This window comes from Psammomys obesus, unplaced genomic scaffold (genome assembly GCF_907164565.1).
Source record: "Psammomys obesus unplaced genomic scaffold, mPsaObe1.curated_primary_1811, whole genome shotgun sequence".
Lineage (NCBI taxonomy): Eukaryota > Metazoa > Chordata > Mammalia > Rodentia > Muridae > Psammomys > Psammomys obesus.
In genome coordinates, this window is record NW_026587215.1 from 4,013,940 (window position 1) to 4,029,155 (window position 15,216).

The 15,216-nt window shown below is 46.9% G+C and overlaps 1 protein-coding gene across 1 annotated transcript in view; it reads left to right on the forward strand.

The window, feature by feature from the left end:
• The first annotated feature begins 1,803 nt into the window (after nt 1–1,803).
• The window catches only part of Mei1 (meiotic double-stranded break formation protein 1), a 54,644-nt gene continuing 41,231 nt past the window's right edge, over nt 1,804–15,216 (forward strand). Inside the window, exons 1-6 of the mRNA XM_055603124.1 lie at nt 1,804–1,962; nt 3,409–3,532; nt 4,259–4,309; nt 9,508–9,581; nt 12,503–12,608; nt 14,534–14,737. Coding sequence (XP_055459099.1) covers nt 1,804–1,962; nt 3,409–3,532; nt 4,259–4,309; nt 9,508–9,581; nt 12,503–12,608; nt 14,534–14,737 — 718 coding nt within the window. The remainder of the gene's footprint in view (nt 1,963–3,408; nt 3,533–4,258; nt 4,310–9,507; nt 9,582–12,502; nt 12,609–14,533; nt 14,738–15,216) is intronic.

Genomic DNA, 15,216 nt, shown 5'->3' on the forward strand with positions numbered 1-15,216 from the left:
TGTAAGGAGACTGTGTCTTTAAAAAGTGGGGAAGGCAGGGGTATTGAATCCTGGAGTCCTGCTGCCCGAGAACAAACTTCACGGGAAGGCCATGCACACTGCCTCAGTTCTGTAGTATTGCCCACCAAAACTGTTGTATTAGCCCGCCACAGGGCAGTCCAGAGCTAACAATATAATCAAGCATGACTCTTCAGAGCCAATCTTATGGTATTTCTGCCTTGTGCTTGCTAAGCAAGTGCTGCTGTACTGTTGTGGAACTTGGACATTAGATTCCAGAGGGCTTCTCTACCCCAGCTAGTTCCCAAGTAATACAGATAGAGACCCTTTAGATTTAGATAAGCTTTAAAGCACCATAGCTGGGCAGTTATCAACCCTCTAAGCTATTTCGTTATTTCCCAGATACATATTCCCAAGATACAGTATTACTTGCCATATGTTCCATTTGGGTCACTTGTCTTCCATCAGGACAGCCCCATGGCCACGTGCTCATGGTCCACTCTACACTGTCCCATGGAGGCTTCCTTTTCTCGGAGTGACTTCTCCCGATTCTCTTCCTGCTATATCTTCTGCTTCCCCTCTCTCCTCGTCCCTTTCTGACCCCAAGCCTGGGAACCTAAGCTCTGCCTACTTCTCTTCTGCACAGTTACAGGCTTCAGCAGCTTTACTAACCAATCAACTTTAAATCGGGGAACAAGGTTCGCACATCACTCGGTATACTCGAGAATGTGCTTGTCTGTGTGGCAAGCAGTCTTGGGGGGGCCAGTATTTAGCATTAGAACACATAGTACCAGACCAGACCCTAACACGGTACCATTGAGCTATCTTTAGCCTCTATCCACTTAATTCATTATAAAAGCCATATATGCTCATTAAAGAGCACTTAGAAAATGCAATTTCAGCATTTGGAAGGTGGAGGCAGGAGGATCATGAATTCAAGATCATTCTCAAGCACACAGAGTCCTCTATCTGCTTATCTCATAAAAACAACTCTCCCGTAATCCTGTCACCCAGTTAAGTTTTAATGTGTGTTCTGTTTTATCCATCACTGCCTGCAGGATGTTCTTACAGCAATTCATCTCTCCCTCCTCCACAGCACTCACTGTGGTAAGCCTATGAACAGCTTCCGGTGATCTCTACCTTCTGGTGCTGGTGCCTGTGGAATCCCCCTCTCTCTGGGTGTGATTGGCACTGCTGACTTCCAACAACTGGGGTACAGCAGGAATGATGGCGCAGTCCTCCTGCCTCAGTCTCAGGAGAATCAGGAATTTAAAGTCATCCTCAGCTGCATATGCTCGAGACCAGCTCAAAATAAACAGACGGGAGAGACAGCTCAGCGGTTGAGAGACTCTTTCTTGCAGAAGACCCGGTTTTGGTTCCCAGCACCCAAACGGTGGCTCATAGTCCTCCCTAACTCCAGCTCCAGGGGACTTCCTCTTCCGACTTGCCGACACCAGGCACTCACGCACACATGCACGCAAACGCTCATACAGAAAAATAATCTAAAACCAAAACAAAACAACCCAAATAAATAATAGCAGAGACTGATTTTCTTTCCTTTATCAAGGAATCTGACAGCCGCTTTATAAATGCGTTTCAACACAGCGAGCATCGATTCCTGACGAGGTCTACAAACACACAGTCCACAGTCCTTGCCTCCATTAGCCACCCTTGCAGCCGCTGCTCGTCCGCGCCGGCGGCAGCTTCGGGGCACAGGGAGCGCGCACACCTGTGCTCGGCGCGCTCTTCCAAGTGCGCTTGCGCAAAAGCTGCGCGGGAAAACTTGCGCTGCAGAGCCCGAGCTAGATGAAGGCTGCTGACCAACCCGCTTTTGGGAGAGATGAAGAAGCGGTGCTGCTCCTGGAGAGGACCCATCACCGGCATGATCCGGCCTTGCTGCTGCCTGTGTCCCCTCACGTCTGCTTGGCCTGCGCGCTGGAGCTGCTGCCGGAGCCCGGCGTGTCGGTGCGACCTAACCCCTCCGCCCCAGCCTGGCCTGGTCCCCGGGACCTAGCGCGGTCACGTCCCTCGCCCTCCTCTGCAAGCCAGCTTCTCTGAACCAGGCACACCTTTCCTGACGCGAAACCCAAACCCGACCGGCTTCCCCAAGGCTCGCCCGTCTCCGGGCTGCAGCAGCCAGTGCCCCGCCCCCCGCCATCCGCTCCACCCAGGTCGACCTCCCCTCAGCGGGTCCTGCCTGCCGCCTGCTGAGTCTCTAGCGAGCCTACCCCTGGGTGAACTGAGTGTAGAGGAGCCCCGGACACCTCCACATCTCGGTCTGCACACACACCCCCTTCCCTGTTCCCCTTCTTTCCATCTGTTTGCTGCCCTTCTCCATCTCTAGGATTCCAGCCCCAGCTCAGCCATCCCCCGCCCCCAATCTCTTTTAGCCCCAGTGAAAAAAATGGGGAAAGAGGCTGTTTTTGATCTTTGTCATGTCAGGAATGACAGGCAGAGAGGTTCCTGGCAGGCAGAAGTAGGTGCACGCGAAGTCATTTTTTATAAGCAGAACTCTACAGGTAACTTGGCAGCGTTGCTTGCTTGGGGACAGGCTCTCCCTGGATATCCCAGCGTAGCTTTTACCTCACAGAGATCCGCTTGCCTCTGCTTCCCAAATGCTGGGATTAAAGGCTCACATTTCCATGCCTGGTGTTCCCCTCTTTACTTACTTACTTACGTATGTATGTATGTATTTTTGTATGTATTTTTGTATGTATGTATGTATGTATGTATTTCTCACTTTTGTCTTGAGTGGTTTGCAGGAACTGTACAGAAAATTGAGCAGCGTGAGGGTTTATGCTTACAATGAGTGGAGAGATTTGTTTCCTCTGCCTACTGCTGAGGCCCATGAAGGGTTCCTAGGATCATTTCCCCGGGTGGCTGAAGTGGAAAGAGCACCGACCTTAGTCAATGCCTGATTAGAGAATTTGAATTTGAGTCCTTGGGAAAGCCTCCAAGCCTCTCTGCTTTAACTCATCCACAAAATGGAGACAATATTTGTTTTTGGTTGTTTCCCCAGCTTGTTAGGCTGAAATGCCTTGGTAACACACACTTGGGAGATAGAGGCAGGAGAATTAATTCAAAGCCAACTTCAGCTACACTAGTGGGATTGAGGCCAGGGGGCTACATGAGGCAAAGAAAAAAAAAAAAAGAACGTCCCTCCTCCAAATGGAGAAGAACGAATCGTAAATAAGGTGCGATGTAAACATAAGATAGAAACACCGGTTTACATTCCCGAATAAACACGTGAATTTCCTAGTGGAAGTGGTGCACTTATCCATCATCCCTACAGGGAATATGGCTCTCCCCAGTTGAAGCAACCCTTTCGTGGTTACGTTTGGGAATTGCAGTTGTTTGGGTTCAGAGTGACCCTGCCTCCAGTAGTGACTATTTCTCTCCATTCACTCAAAGCTGGTGCGCAAGAAGCATGTGGTGTCCTGCTTCCAAAATGCCCTGGTGAGGCACACCTCCTTGGTCACACAGCTGATAGCTCAGGACCAGAGAGTCTGCAACCGTTTCATACGCGTGCTTTTCGGTGAGAGTCACATGGAAAGCCGGAGCTGTGCATGTGTGGCATGTGTTTTAACCTGAGGGGGACTTGGAAAGATGCCTTAGGCGTCTTGTATTACTGTGGCTGTTTGCCAGCAGGTTGTTCTGTTATAATCATAGCAGTGTGGCCCCCCTTTCTAGGTTACATGGATTGTTTTATGTTAACTGTCCTTATTAGACCCAAGAGGCTAGTAAAAGCGGGACGTGGGCGGCTTCTCCTCTACGGTTGAGAGTCGGCTCAGGGTCAGAGGCCTGGAGTGGAGTCGGCTGCCCTTGCTTGTAATAGTGATCAAGTGGTCTCCTTCTTGCTCCTCTTAGTCACCTCACCTGTAAGGCGAGGTGGCTCCTCCTTTTGATCACACTGTCCAGTGGAACACATCCTTGTGGGGAGGACTGGTAATGTGCACCGAGTGCTCCTGTGTTGAGGCTTTGCAGGTTTTGCTGACCTAGATGAATGGGAGTTAGGATGACCCGGGAGAAAACAGAGGCAGCCGGGGTTTATCTTTTTACCCTTAGATGTGTCATAGTCCAGAGCCTACAGTCTGGGCGCTGTGCATGTGGACTGCCATCTTTTCAGACGGGCCATTGAGAAGTCTGGGTGTTGCTGAGGAGAGAATTTAGCAAGTGCGTTGCTTAAACTGCTGGCTTTGGAGCGATGCTTGCCTTTGTCTCACAGCCCCGCTAATCACCCTTTTTTGCCTCCTGCTCCAAGGACTGTTAAGCAAGGTGGATGATGGGAGCGTGGCAGATCTCTGTATTGAAGGTAAGATGTTCCTGCTGGAGCTGTGTGGCCCTTACCATTCAAAATGGGGGCTTTCAGCCTGAGTTGCAGCTCTGGTTACTGAGGCTCTAGTGAAATCAAAACAGGAGGGAACACAATTAGTTCGTGTCTAATTCTGCTTCTTCTTGGGCACTACCTCTTTGCTAAGTACTGCTTACTCATTAGAGCTATGTAGATGGCTAAGACACACCCCGTTTAAGAGCTTGCAGTCTGCAGAGGAGATTGGCTGCTAAATAGGTGGGTTGATGGGTGCTGTTACAGAGGTATGGATGATGTGCCGGCAGGGTGGGGCACACTATTAATCCCAGCATCCTGGTGGCAGAGGCAGGAGGATGTCTGTGAGTTTGAGGACACATAGAACTTTGAAAGAAAGGAAGGAAGGCAGGTTACGTGATCGTGGGTCCGCTGTCCCACTTCTCTGGCTGTAAAGTGAGTTCCTTGGTCAGAAGCAATACGGTGTTGAATGACATGACGGTGGATGAGGCATTCTGCAAGTCCACAGGCGGTGGTTTTAGCAGAAGCATTGTGTGCAGGAAAGGCAAATCCATAACCAAAATAAGTATCTATTCCAGCAAGGACAAAACATTGTCCATTCCGTGGAGGAGTTGGTCCAGTGGAGTCAACCTGCTACCAGGTCACTGGCTGGTCACCCCAGGGCTCAGTACTGGTCTCTGCTGTTGGCAGGTCTGGCACTCAGCAGCAGCTGTAACTAAGTCAGCCTTGGTGAGTGGCAGTCCTTGTCGTGGAGCCCATGTGTAACCCCAATCCCTGCCACCACGGCCACTTGGTTCATGGGCCCACTGGGCAACGAGAGGCTGGGGAGAGAGGCTGGCTGCCAGTAGGATGGGTCATCCTATCTGCCTGATTGCTGAACTTCTTAGCTGAAGTCATCTTTTGATGAGCGTTTACTTGGGACACAAATATCTTTACATACTTCACCCATTTGGAGAGATCTGTCCACACACTTCTTCCTCAGATGTCTTTCTCACGAGTTTCCGATCGTGCTCGTTGCAAGTCCCTGACCATTCAGCCAACCCACTGACTCTAGCCCAGGAATCAGTGAACAGCTGCATGTTGGCCATTTCTCCTTCCCAGCAAACTGAACTGCCTGAAGGTTTCCCCGTGCCGGTGTCTTTGAGGGTTGTTCCAGGAAGGGGTTATGGTGCTGTAGCTGTGGGTACAGTTCTCTCTCTGTGGTGCCTGCACAACATTCATAACCGTCTGTAAACCAGGCTGGAGTCTTCTCTTCTTCAGCCAACCAGTCACAGGGCAGCTCTCATGAGGCTGAGACTTGAATTTTCACTGTCAGTAACCAACCTTATAAAGAGGGCTAAGGATTTTCATGACTTGAGCTCTGTGGCTGCTGGAGAGAAACCTTTAGACTGTTGATGTGTGTCTGGAGTTGGTCAGTTTTATTTATTGTTGTTCTTCACCGTTTTCGGAGATGCTAGACGTTGTTTAATTCCATCGTGGTGCTCATTCTTTTCCTTTGTCAATTCATTCAGAGACGCAGGAGCAACCAACCAGCATCATCACTTTCCTTATTTATCTGTAAATTGTCAAATATGTTTTATATACAGAGCCACCAAATCCGTTGCCTTTCAGGATAATGTATTTGTCTTCCTAACTTTGTAAAATAGCTCACACCATGGGCTTTCACTATTCTCCAAGCTTCCATGAGAGGCTTCAATAACTGGAGAGGTTTCAGTAACTGTAGGTGTCGGCTAATTGGAGACCCCATTTAAGATACTTTAGAAAATGGTCCATCTACTTTTCTTGCTGTAGAACCACTTCTGGTACCAAAATCTATATTAGTTAGGGTTCTCTAAAGGAGCAGAATATACAGAATAAATCTGTCTATCTGTCTCTCTCTATATGTGTGTGTGTGTGTATATATATATATATTTCTATATATATACGCATACATATCTATCTATCTATCTATCTATCTATCTATCTATCTATCTATCTATCGAGAGACTACAGGTTGTGGTCCACTCAGTCCAACAGTGGCTTTCTGCCAATGGAAGGTCCAAGAACCTGGTAGCTCTTCAGTCTACAAGGCTGGATATTTCAGCAGGTCTTCAGTATACACCAGAATCCTGAAGACTTGAGCGTCTAATGCCAGTGAAGGTATGGACATGCCAGAGAGAGAGAGCAAGCAGGCAAAGAGAGCTTCCTCATTCCACGTCCTTTAGGTTGCCAGCAGAAGATATGACCCAGAGTAAAGGCTCTTCCCACCTCAAAAGATCTGGGTTAAAAATCTGGATTATAAGTGGGTCTTCCCACCTCAGATGATTTAACTAAGGAAAAAAAAAAATCCCTCACAGGTGTGCCCAGCCATTTGGGTTTTAGTTAATTCCAGATGTAGTCAGGTTGACAACCAAGAATAGCCATCCCAGATGGCAAGGGTACTGGGGTATAAAGATTCTTGTGGAGAGTGAGAATTGTTCCAGATAGGCCAGAAATTATTTCAGTTGTTTGAACAGAAAACCAAAACAAACAAATAAAACAACAACAACAAAACCAAAACTTTAAAGAGTTTTTAAGTAGGTAACTGAAGACACAAAATATTTTAGGGAAGAGGCCAGAGATGTCAAAACTTAGAAGTCTGGAGGGTGAATCCTGTGTATGAAACAGTAACTACTTAGACACTGCCGAGCCTGGGAGTTTGTCTGGGCCCCTGGCCTGTGGAAGGGTGTTGCCAGTGTGCCTATTGGTAGCTGTCTTCAGGGAAGAAGGGTGCAAACCAGCAGATTCTGGAAGAACTGCGAGCTGAATTCCACTCCTGTAGCAGAAAGGCACTGCTTCTTTTAAGACATGGAAGTGTTGGGGAAATATTCCTCAGAACAGGAAGCAGAGGATGAACAAATAAAAAATAGAGGAAGCAAAGGGAAATGAGAAAGTTCCTTCCTTCTGCAGCCTTGCTGACTCCACTGTCCATTATTGGCAGAGCTCAACTCAGCCTCAGTATCCCCAAATGAAGCCCAGAAGGGTGGGTTTGGAGCTAAAAGACCACACATGATGTGCAGAATCATGCCATTCCCCAGCCCCCAAATTCATATGCTGAAGCCCTGATTCCCCGCACCCTGTGTCTATGTGGAGACCAGACCTTCAGAGAGACAAGCTAAAAGGAGGTCAGTGGGTGGGCCCTGACCCAGGCTGACTGGTTCTTTAATAAGGAGGAAATCTGAACACACAGAGAGGCACTTAGTGTGCAAATGGACAAAGAAGAGGCCCCGTGAGGGGACGAGGCAGGCATGCATCGTCAAGCCAAGGGGAAGGCCAAATAGTGGGGTTCCAGCCTCCAAAACTGTAAGGAAATAAATTTTGTTTTTTGACTTCCCCGATCTGTGGCATTTTTATTATGGAATCCCCAACCAGAGAATACCGGATACAGAACCCCTTACGAGCGTGCTGTGAGGTGTAGCAGTAAGGGGAGCGATTCATGCTGTGCTTTTTGGTTCCTGACCAATGTATTCTGTGGTGAAGACAGTACTTTCTTGTTCCATGTAGGACAGGAGCCCACCGTTTCAAAGTGGTGCCTGCTAAATGTCTCAGCCTATCCAGGCCCTTCCCCATTGTTAGTTGGGTCCAGGTGGTGGACTACAGGACAAGATCAGTGAACTTGGTGGGCTTGAGCCCTTCCCAGACCTCTGCTGCTGGGAAATGAATTCCGTGGTCAGGGTAGTGTGTGGAACACTGTAGCCGTGAGCAGGGATTCTGAAACTTACAGACGTGTTGTTGGCGGAAAGCGGCCCGTTACGGAAGGGCACAGCACATAATCCTCCCCTTTCAGGCAACAGTGCAATACTAGGAACCTAGTGTTGGTCTCTGCTAATGGTGGGTCAGGCTTTCAATCGTAACAGTAGTATGTTCAGCCTTCAGGAAGAAAAGTCTGTGTCTCTAGCTGGTGCCAGTGCATTGTACAGAACCCTTCACAAAGCCCTAGGAATGTCTTTCAAGGCCCTGGAGAGAAACGGAAAGGTGCAAGGAGGGCCTGATGCTTTTCCGTGGTTCCTTTTTGCCTCCTGCTCCTCCTGGCTTCAGGGCGTGTCTTAGACTGCCTTTATTCTGACAGTGCTTTTCTAACCAGTCTATACTTCTCCAAAGTGCTAGCAGAGACATTTCAGTAACTATACAGCAAAATAGATTTGGGACTGAGAGATTATGTTAAATAATTGGCATGGGAACTCAACTTAAAATTGTCTTTTCTTAAATATAAAGGAGCAAACTCCGACGAAGGAAAAGAAAGTAGGTAATACAAAGTCATTTCCAACTCTGACTTCACACTAGACTTACTAAGAGAACTTCAGCAATACACTCATGTCTTATATTAAGAAAAATGTTTTTTGGGGGGGGTCTAGTGAGATGGCCCAGAGAGTACAGGACAGGGGCTGTCAAAGCCTGATACCCTGAGTTCAATTCCTAGGACTCATAATATGGAGGAAGAAAACTGATTCCCAAAGGTTGACCTACACACACACACACACAATGTTTTAAAATGCAAAATATATAAATTGGTAAGTAGACATACATGATTAAGGAAATTTAAATAAAATATATATTTTTTAAATAATATGCTTACATTTGTTCATATTTAAAATTTATTCAGGTAAAGTACTTGGGATCAGGGGTGGTGGTGCCTCCCTATAATCTCAGACTTTGGGGAGGTAAAGGCAGGAAGATCAATGGTTCAAGATCAAACTTGGCTACATAATAAAGTTCAAGGCCAGCTTGGACTACATCAGACAATAAATAAATTTTAAAAAAAAAGGTATTTGGGTTTAGAGACTCTTATCTAATTGGTCTGGAGTGAGACTTGGATGTTAATAGTCTTTTTTGGGGGGGTGTTGGGGCGTCGAATCCCCATTATATATGATAAACAGGCATTATATATGATAAGCAGGCACTCCACCATAGCTATGACCTCAGTTCCATATTAGTATGTTCTTAAAGCTTTTTAAAGCCTCAGTCATTCTAGTGAGCATCCAGAGTTGGGAACTGCTAATACAGAACAATATAGATGGGCACAGTTGTTGTAATGAGGGAGAGAGAAAAGCTGATTCCATTTGCAACAAGCAAATTATTGTGAGGCTGGCGGTCTGCGTAGATGGGCTGTGAGAGCTGACTTTGGGTGTGCTCGTCTTCCGGTTTCTAATGCTGTTCTGTCTCTTCAGTCCTTATCCAGCTCATTACTCAGCTGAAGCTAGAACAGACCATCCATTTCCTACTGAATGAATGCCACAGAGAGGTGAGTGTAGAGCTGCAGGTTCTTGAGTCCCATCCCCCCACAAAAAAAATCCTCCCATTCTGCCTGAGCTAAGTCAGTCCTTAGCTACTGAGCTAAGTCGGTAGCTGGCATTTGCTACTCTGTGAATTCCCCTTTCTCCCACCCTCCACCCCTTTCCTTCTACCCTTTGAACTCCCTAACACTAGATATGAGAGAAAAAAGGACAGAGAAGAAAGGAAAGAGATCCCTGAATTAACTCAGGGTTTGGGAAGGGAGCCATGTTTATTCTTAGACTACTTCCTGCTCATTAGGAGTAGTTCCTTGAGTCAAGTTTGATCTTCTGTGTCAGGATATCTAATCTCTCTTTCTGGTTTCTTCTTTGTGCACGACTACTTAATAAACCGAGACCAACAGAAACCAACAGCCAACCAACAACCCACCTGCCTTTCGGGGCTCTATCGTTTATGTAGCCTCTGAAAAGTCCCCAGAATTCCAAATACCACACAATAGCAGAAACTGTCTGCAGCTGGCAATTTCAACGCCTTGCTAGAGCACGAGGCAGTTCACAGTCGGTGAATCGGCCCCATATCCCCACACCTGGGATTAGAACAAAGACATATTCTTAGAATGCTTCTGTGGGCTTTTTTGTTTGTTTGTTTGTTTGTTTGCTTGTTTGTTTGTTTGTTTGTTTGTTTGAGACAGGGTTTCTCTGTGTAGCCTTGGCTGTCCTGGACTTACTTTGTAGACCAGGCTGGCCTCGAACTCACAGAGATCCGCCTGCCTCTGCCTCCCCAAGTGCTGGGATTAAAGGACTGCGCCACCACGACCAGCACTTCTGTATTTTTTAAAGAACCAAAATTCCAAAATGATCACTGCAGTCCTTTTAGTAGATGGGAAAATTAAACTCTGGAGATTTGCCTAAGGTCCTGCAGGCCTGGCAGAGCCAGAGCGTGGGTCTGAGGCCCCTGACCCTGCTCTCGCACACCGTGCAGCTTCCTTCTGCTCTCAGGGACCCAAGTTCTACTTCTGTGCTCAAAGCCTCATCTCCCCTGTACGGTCATCGCACAGGACATTCTTGGTGACTTCCTAGGTACAGTACATATTTCTTTGACGGGTTCATCAAAGAAATAGATCTGGTGTTTCGAGTTCGGTATTTTCACTTGGTTTTGAGTTGTGTGCATGACTTGGTATGAGTATCTGAAATGAATCTTTTACACTTTGTATAACATGCTTCCTGTACTATGCTAATGGCCAGTTAAACAGCATCTTTTCTATTATGCCTAAGACTGGGGAATAATATCAGATCTCCCCACCCCCCTTTTTTTTTTGAGACAGGATTTCACCGTGTAGCTGTGGCTGGCCTGGAACTTGATGTGTAGACTAGGTTGGCCTTGAACTCATGGAGATTACCACACCCAGCTTAGGATCACTTTTTATTTATTTTTCAGAAGGAAGACAAATGTTCACCTTAGTCTCATCAAGAGCAATATTTAATTATGTGTTGTATTTAAATTATAATATAATGTAATTATGCTCTGTCATTAATAGTTTAAATTTGTAATTATATGTAAATGTTCATCATGATGATGCCATTAACATTTACTGAGCACTTGCTCTGCCTTAGGCACTGTGAGGTGATTTGCATGCAATGCCTTTTCTTTCTTTTTCTCTTTTTGAGATAGTCTTCATATATAGGCCAGGCACTGAGCTTTCGATCCTCCTGCCTCAGCCTTTCAAGTGTTGGCATTATATGCTACCATACCCAGCTTAAACGAAATGCCTTTTTAAATCAAAATTAAGACTTTATTTTATGTGTATGGATGTTTTGTCCGCATGTATGTCTGTGTACCGTGTGCATGTCTGGTACCCCCAGAGGCTAGAGGACAGTGTTGCAGCCCCTGGAACTGGAGCTACAGGTGGTTGTGAGCTGCCATGTGGGTGCTGGGAATCAAACATGGGTCCTTTGGAAAGAGCAGCCAGTGCTCTGAGCCATCTCTCTAGCCCCCCTCCCCTTCTTTGAGATGGCATCTTGTTAGTAGACCAGGCTGGCCTTGAACTCAGAGATCGCACACTCTGCCTCCTGAGTGCAGTGCCTCGTCCCGTCTCATCAGAAGGCTGGTGCTGTTATTTTCTACCGGAAGAGTCTATGCAGTAGAGAAGGTTACCTTCCCATAGATCATAAAAGGCAGTGTTCATCACACGGAGAGTGAGCTCAGTGGTGCTACGTGTAATCCCCAGCCTCAGCTATGTAAAGAGTTTAGGCTAACCTGGGCAACATGAGAGCTCAAACAAACAAAGAAACAAACAAAAAAACCAAAACAATGAAAAGATTCACATCTATCATAAGACGAGCAAAATTAAAGCATTTACTCAAACCATGTGACAGATGTTCATTCATTATGCGGGGGGATGTAGGTCAGTGGCAGAGTGAGGCCCTGTGTTCAGTCCCTTGTACTACATCCACAAAAAAGGTTAATTGTCTGTTCAATTAATCGTAGCAAAAATATGTATGTGTATACAATTAGAGTCAGTTTTATCCGCAGGAGGTTTCCAACTTTTATTCTTCAGCATCTGGTTCTAAATGAGCCAAAATATAGCTTGTGTGTGCCTGCGTATGCATGGGTGCGTGGGTGCGTGGGTGTGTATAGATTGAGCACAGGATCTTAAGCATGCTAGCCAGTTGCTCAACCACCAAGCTACAGCCCCAGCCCAGATATGCTACTGTTGATACAGTGTGGTAATCATGGACTAAGCTAGGGACTGAGGCCTCGGAGAGGAATCTGACCGGTCCCTCTCCTCCAGGAGTTGCCAGCTGAACGGAGGAGATGGACTTGGCCAAAGCTAATTGTGGGAGAGTAACAGGCACTCGCCTGTGTAGGGCAAGGTTGGCATTGGCCAGAGGTCGGCTGCGGTCCTGACTTGGCATGCGTTCCCTTCTGCAGCTGTGTAGCATGCCGGCCATGGGTGGCAGCCTGGCCACCATGACTCTTCTTGGCAAGCTGGTAGATGCCATTCCTGGTTTGGCGGATGAGCTTGTAATGGAGCACGGTGAGTTTCCTGTGGAGAGGGTGGCTCCTTACCCTTACTTGCTTTGCTCACATTGCCACTTGGGTGCCCTGTTCCCTGTGTGTGCACACCTGGGGAGGCATTACTTTCCTCATCCGTTTCTTGACTTGGGCTTTTTTTTTTTTTTTTTTTTTTTTTTTTTTTTTTTTTTTGGTGACAGGGTCTCACAGCACAGTCTGGCCTGGCCTCCAACTCACAGTTTTTTTCTCACTATACTGAGGACTGGAATTAGAGACGCACATTGCAGTATTTGGCAGTACACTTACCTTTTCAATAAAGGTCGCCGTGACCTGTGACCTTTCTTTTGGTGGAAAGATGAATTTGTTCTGGGACACAGAAGGGCTTTTACATTTTATTCATGTGATTTAGAGTGTTTGTGTGCGCGCACACTTGTGTGCGGGTGTGTACATACCACTGAGAGTTTGTGGAGTTCAGAGAACAACTTGGAAGTTGGGAGTCATTTTCTCCTGCCACCTTGTGGGATCCGGAGCTTAAACTCAGGTGGCCAGGTTGTCCCACTGAGCAACCTCACAGACCCTGAAGTGCTGACAGGAATCATTAATGGGCCGGAGAGATGGCTCGGCGGTTAAGAGCACTGGCTGTTCTTCTAAAGAACCCGAGTTCAAATCCCAGCACCCACATGGCAGCTCACAACTGTCTGTAACTCTAGTTCTAGGGGATCTGACACACACACACACACACACGCAGGCAAAACATCAATGTACATTAAATAAATTTTAAAAAGTTTAAAAAAAGTATTAAAATACAAATGCATATCTCCCAGAGGATTTATTCTTTAAATAAATTTGTTTGTTTGTTTGATTTTGAGACAGGGTTTCTCTGTGTAGCCCCGGCTGTCCTGGAGCTCTGTAGAGCAGGCTGGCCTTGAACTCAGAGACCTGCTGCCTCTGTTTTGAAAGTGCTGTGCCACTGCCGCCTGCCTATCCTTTAAGTTTTGACTTTCTCTTTTGGTCTCTAGGAAACATTTATTGTAGGGGAATTGGGAAATCACTAGTACCTCATTGAGATGATAGTTTGGATTGTTTTTTTATTTTTTTGTTTGTGTTTGTTTGTTTTATGAGACAGGGTTTCTCTTCGTAGCATTAGCTGTCCTGCACTCACTCTGTAGACCAGGCTGGCCTCGAACCCACAGAGATCCGCCTGCCTCTGCCTCCCAAGTGCTGGGATTACAGCCATACGCCATGGCTTCTGGCTTGATAGTTTGCATTTTGATTTTTCTAAAAAAAATTATCTATCTAACTATTTCTTTATTAATGTGCACGCCTGCTTGAATATGCAGGTGCTTGTGAAGGCCTGAAGAGAGCATCACATCCCCTGGAGCTAAGCTATGAAGTGGCTCTGAGCACCTTGATATGGGTGCTGGGACCTGAGCCCAGCTCCTCTGTAAGAGCAGTATGTACTCTTTACTGCTGAACTATTTCTCCAGCACCTAGTTTGGAGTTTAATATGGTAACTAATGTAAGATTTTGTTGTTTGTGACTGGAGAGATGGCTAAATGGTTAAGAGGACTGAAATTCCAGTCTTGATTCTCACAACCACCTGTAGCTTGGGACCTGACACCCTCTTTTGCTCTCCTGGGGCACCTGCCACCCGAATTCACGTGCATAAACCCACCCAGAGACACAACATTAAAAATAAAACTCAACTCAGGAGGCAGAGGCAGAGGCAGAGGCAGAGGCAGAGGCAGAGGCAGAGGCAGAGGCAGAGGCAGAGGCAGAGGCAGGCAGATCTCTGTGAGTCTGAGGCCAGCCTGGTCTACAGATTGAATTCCATGATAGCCAGGGCTGCACAGAGAAACCCTGTCTTTAAAAAAAACAAAAGCAAGCAAACAAATAAATAAAGTAGAACCTAAAAGACTTCTTGCTTCTTGGTTGCTCTCTGGACAGGCAACTTGATGGAGCATCTGCTGCGAGGCTTGGTCTACCCCAATGAGGGGGTACAAGCTTCCATCTGTTACCTCTATGGGAAGCTCTACTCCTCACCCACCGTGGCAGAGATGCTTTCAGGCCATTTCCGGGAGAAGCTGTGTCCCCTCTTCCTTTCCACCCTGGACAATGCCCAGACAAAGGACCTACAGATAAACTGTTTGGGTAAGAACAGAAGTTTTCTTGCTTTGGGTCTTTGCTGCCTGACTTTGCTCCAAAGTTAATTGTTATACTGTACAATTTTCACCTCCTATACTGTCTCTTTCCTAGTCAGAGAAATTTAGGAGCTCTTCTAGCCTGCAGGGTAAAGTCCAGGTTTCTCTGCTTGTTACATAGGTCTTTCCCTCTTCCTCCTTCTCCTGAGTCTGAGATAGTGTCTCAGCTCGTAACCTAGGTTCGCCTTCAGCCCTGTCTTCCAGACCTGTGACACCATGCCTGGCTGTTTGAGGATTTCAGGAGCCTCAGGATGGCCTTCAGGCCTATCGTCCTGCTCCTGTGACCTGGGGGATGCTGCTGAGCACTGGGCTGTCTATTTTATTATGTTTGTCCGCGGTACCGTGACTGTGCTGCACCCCAGCTCCTGTTCTCATTTTCCAGACAGTGTGGATTGACACTGTGACAGATGACTGAGCGTGGGCTGGTTT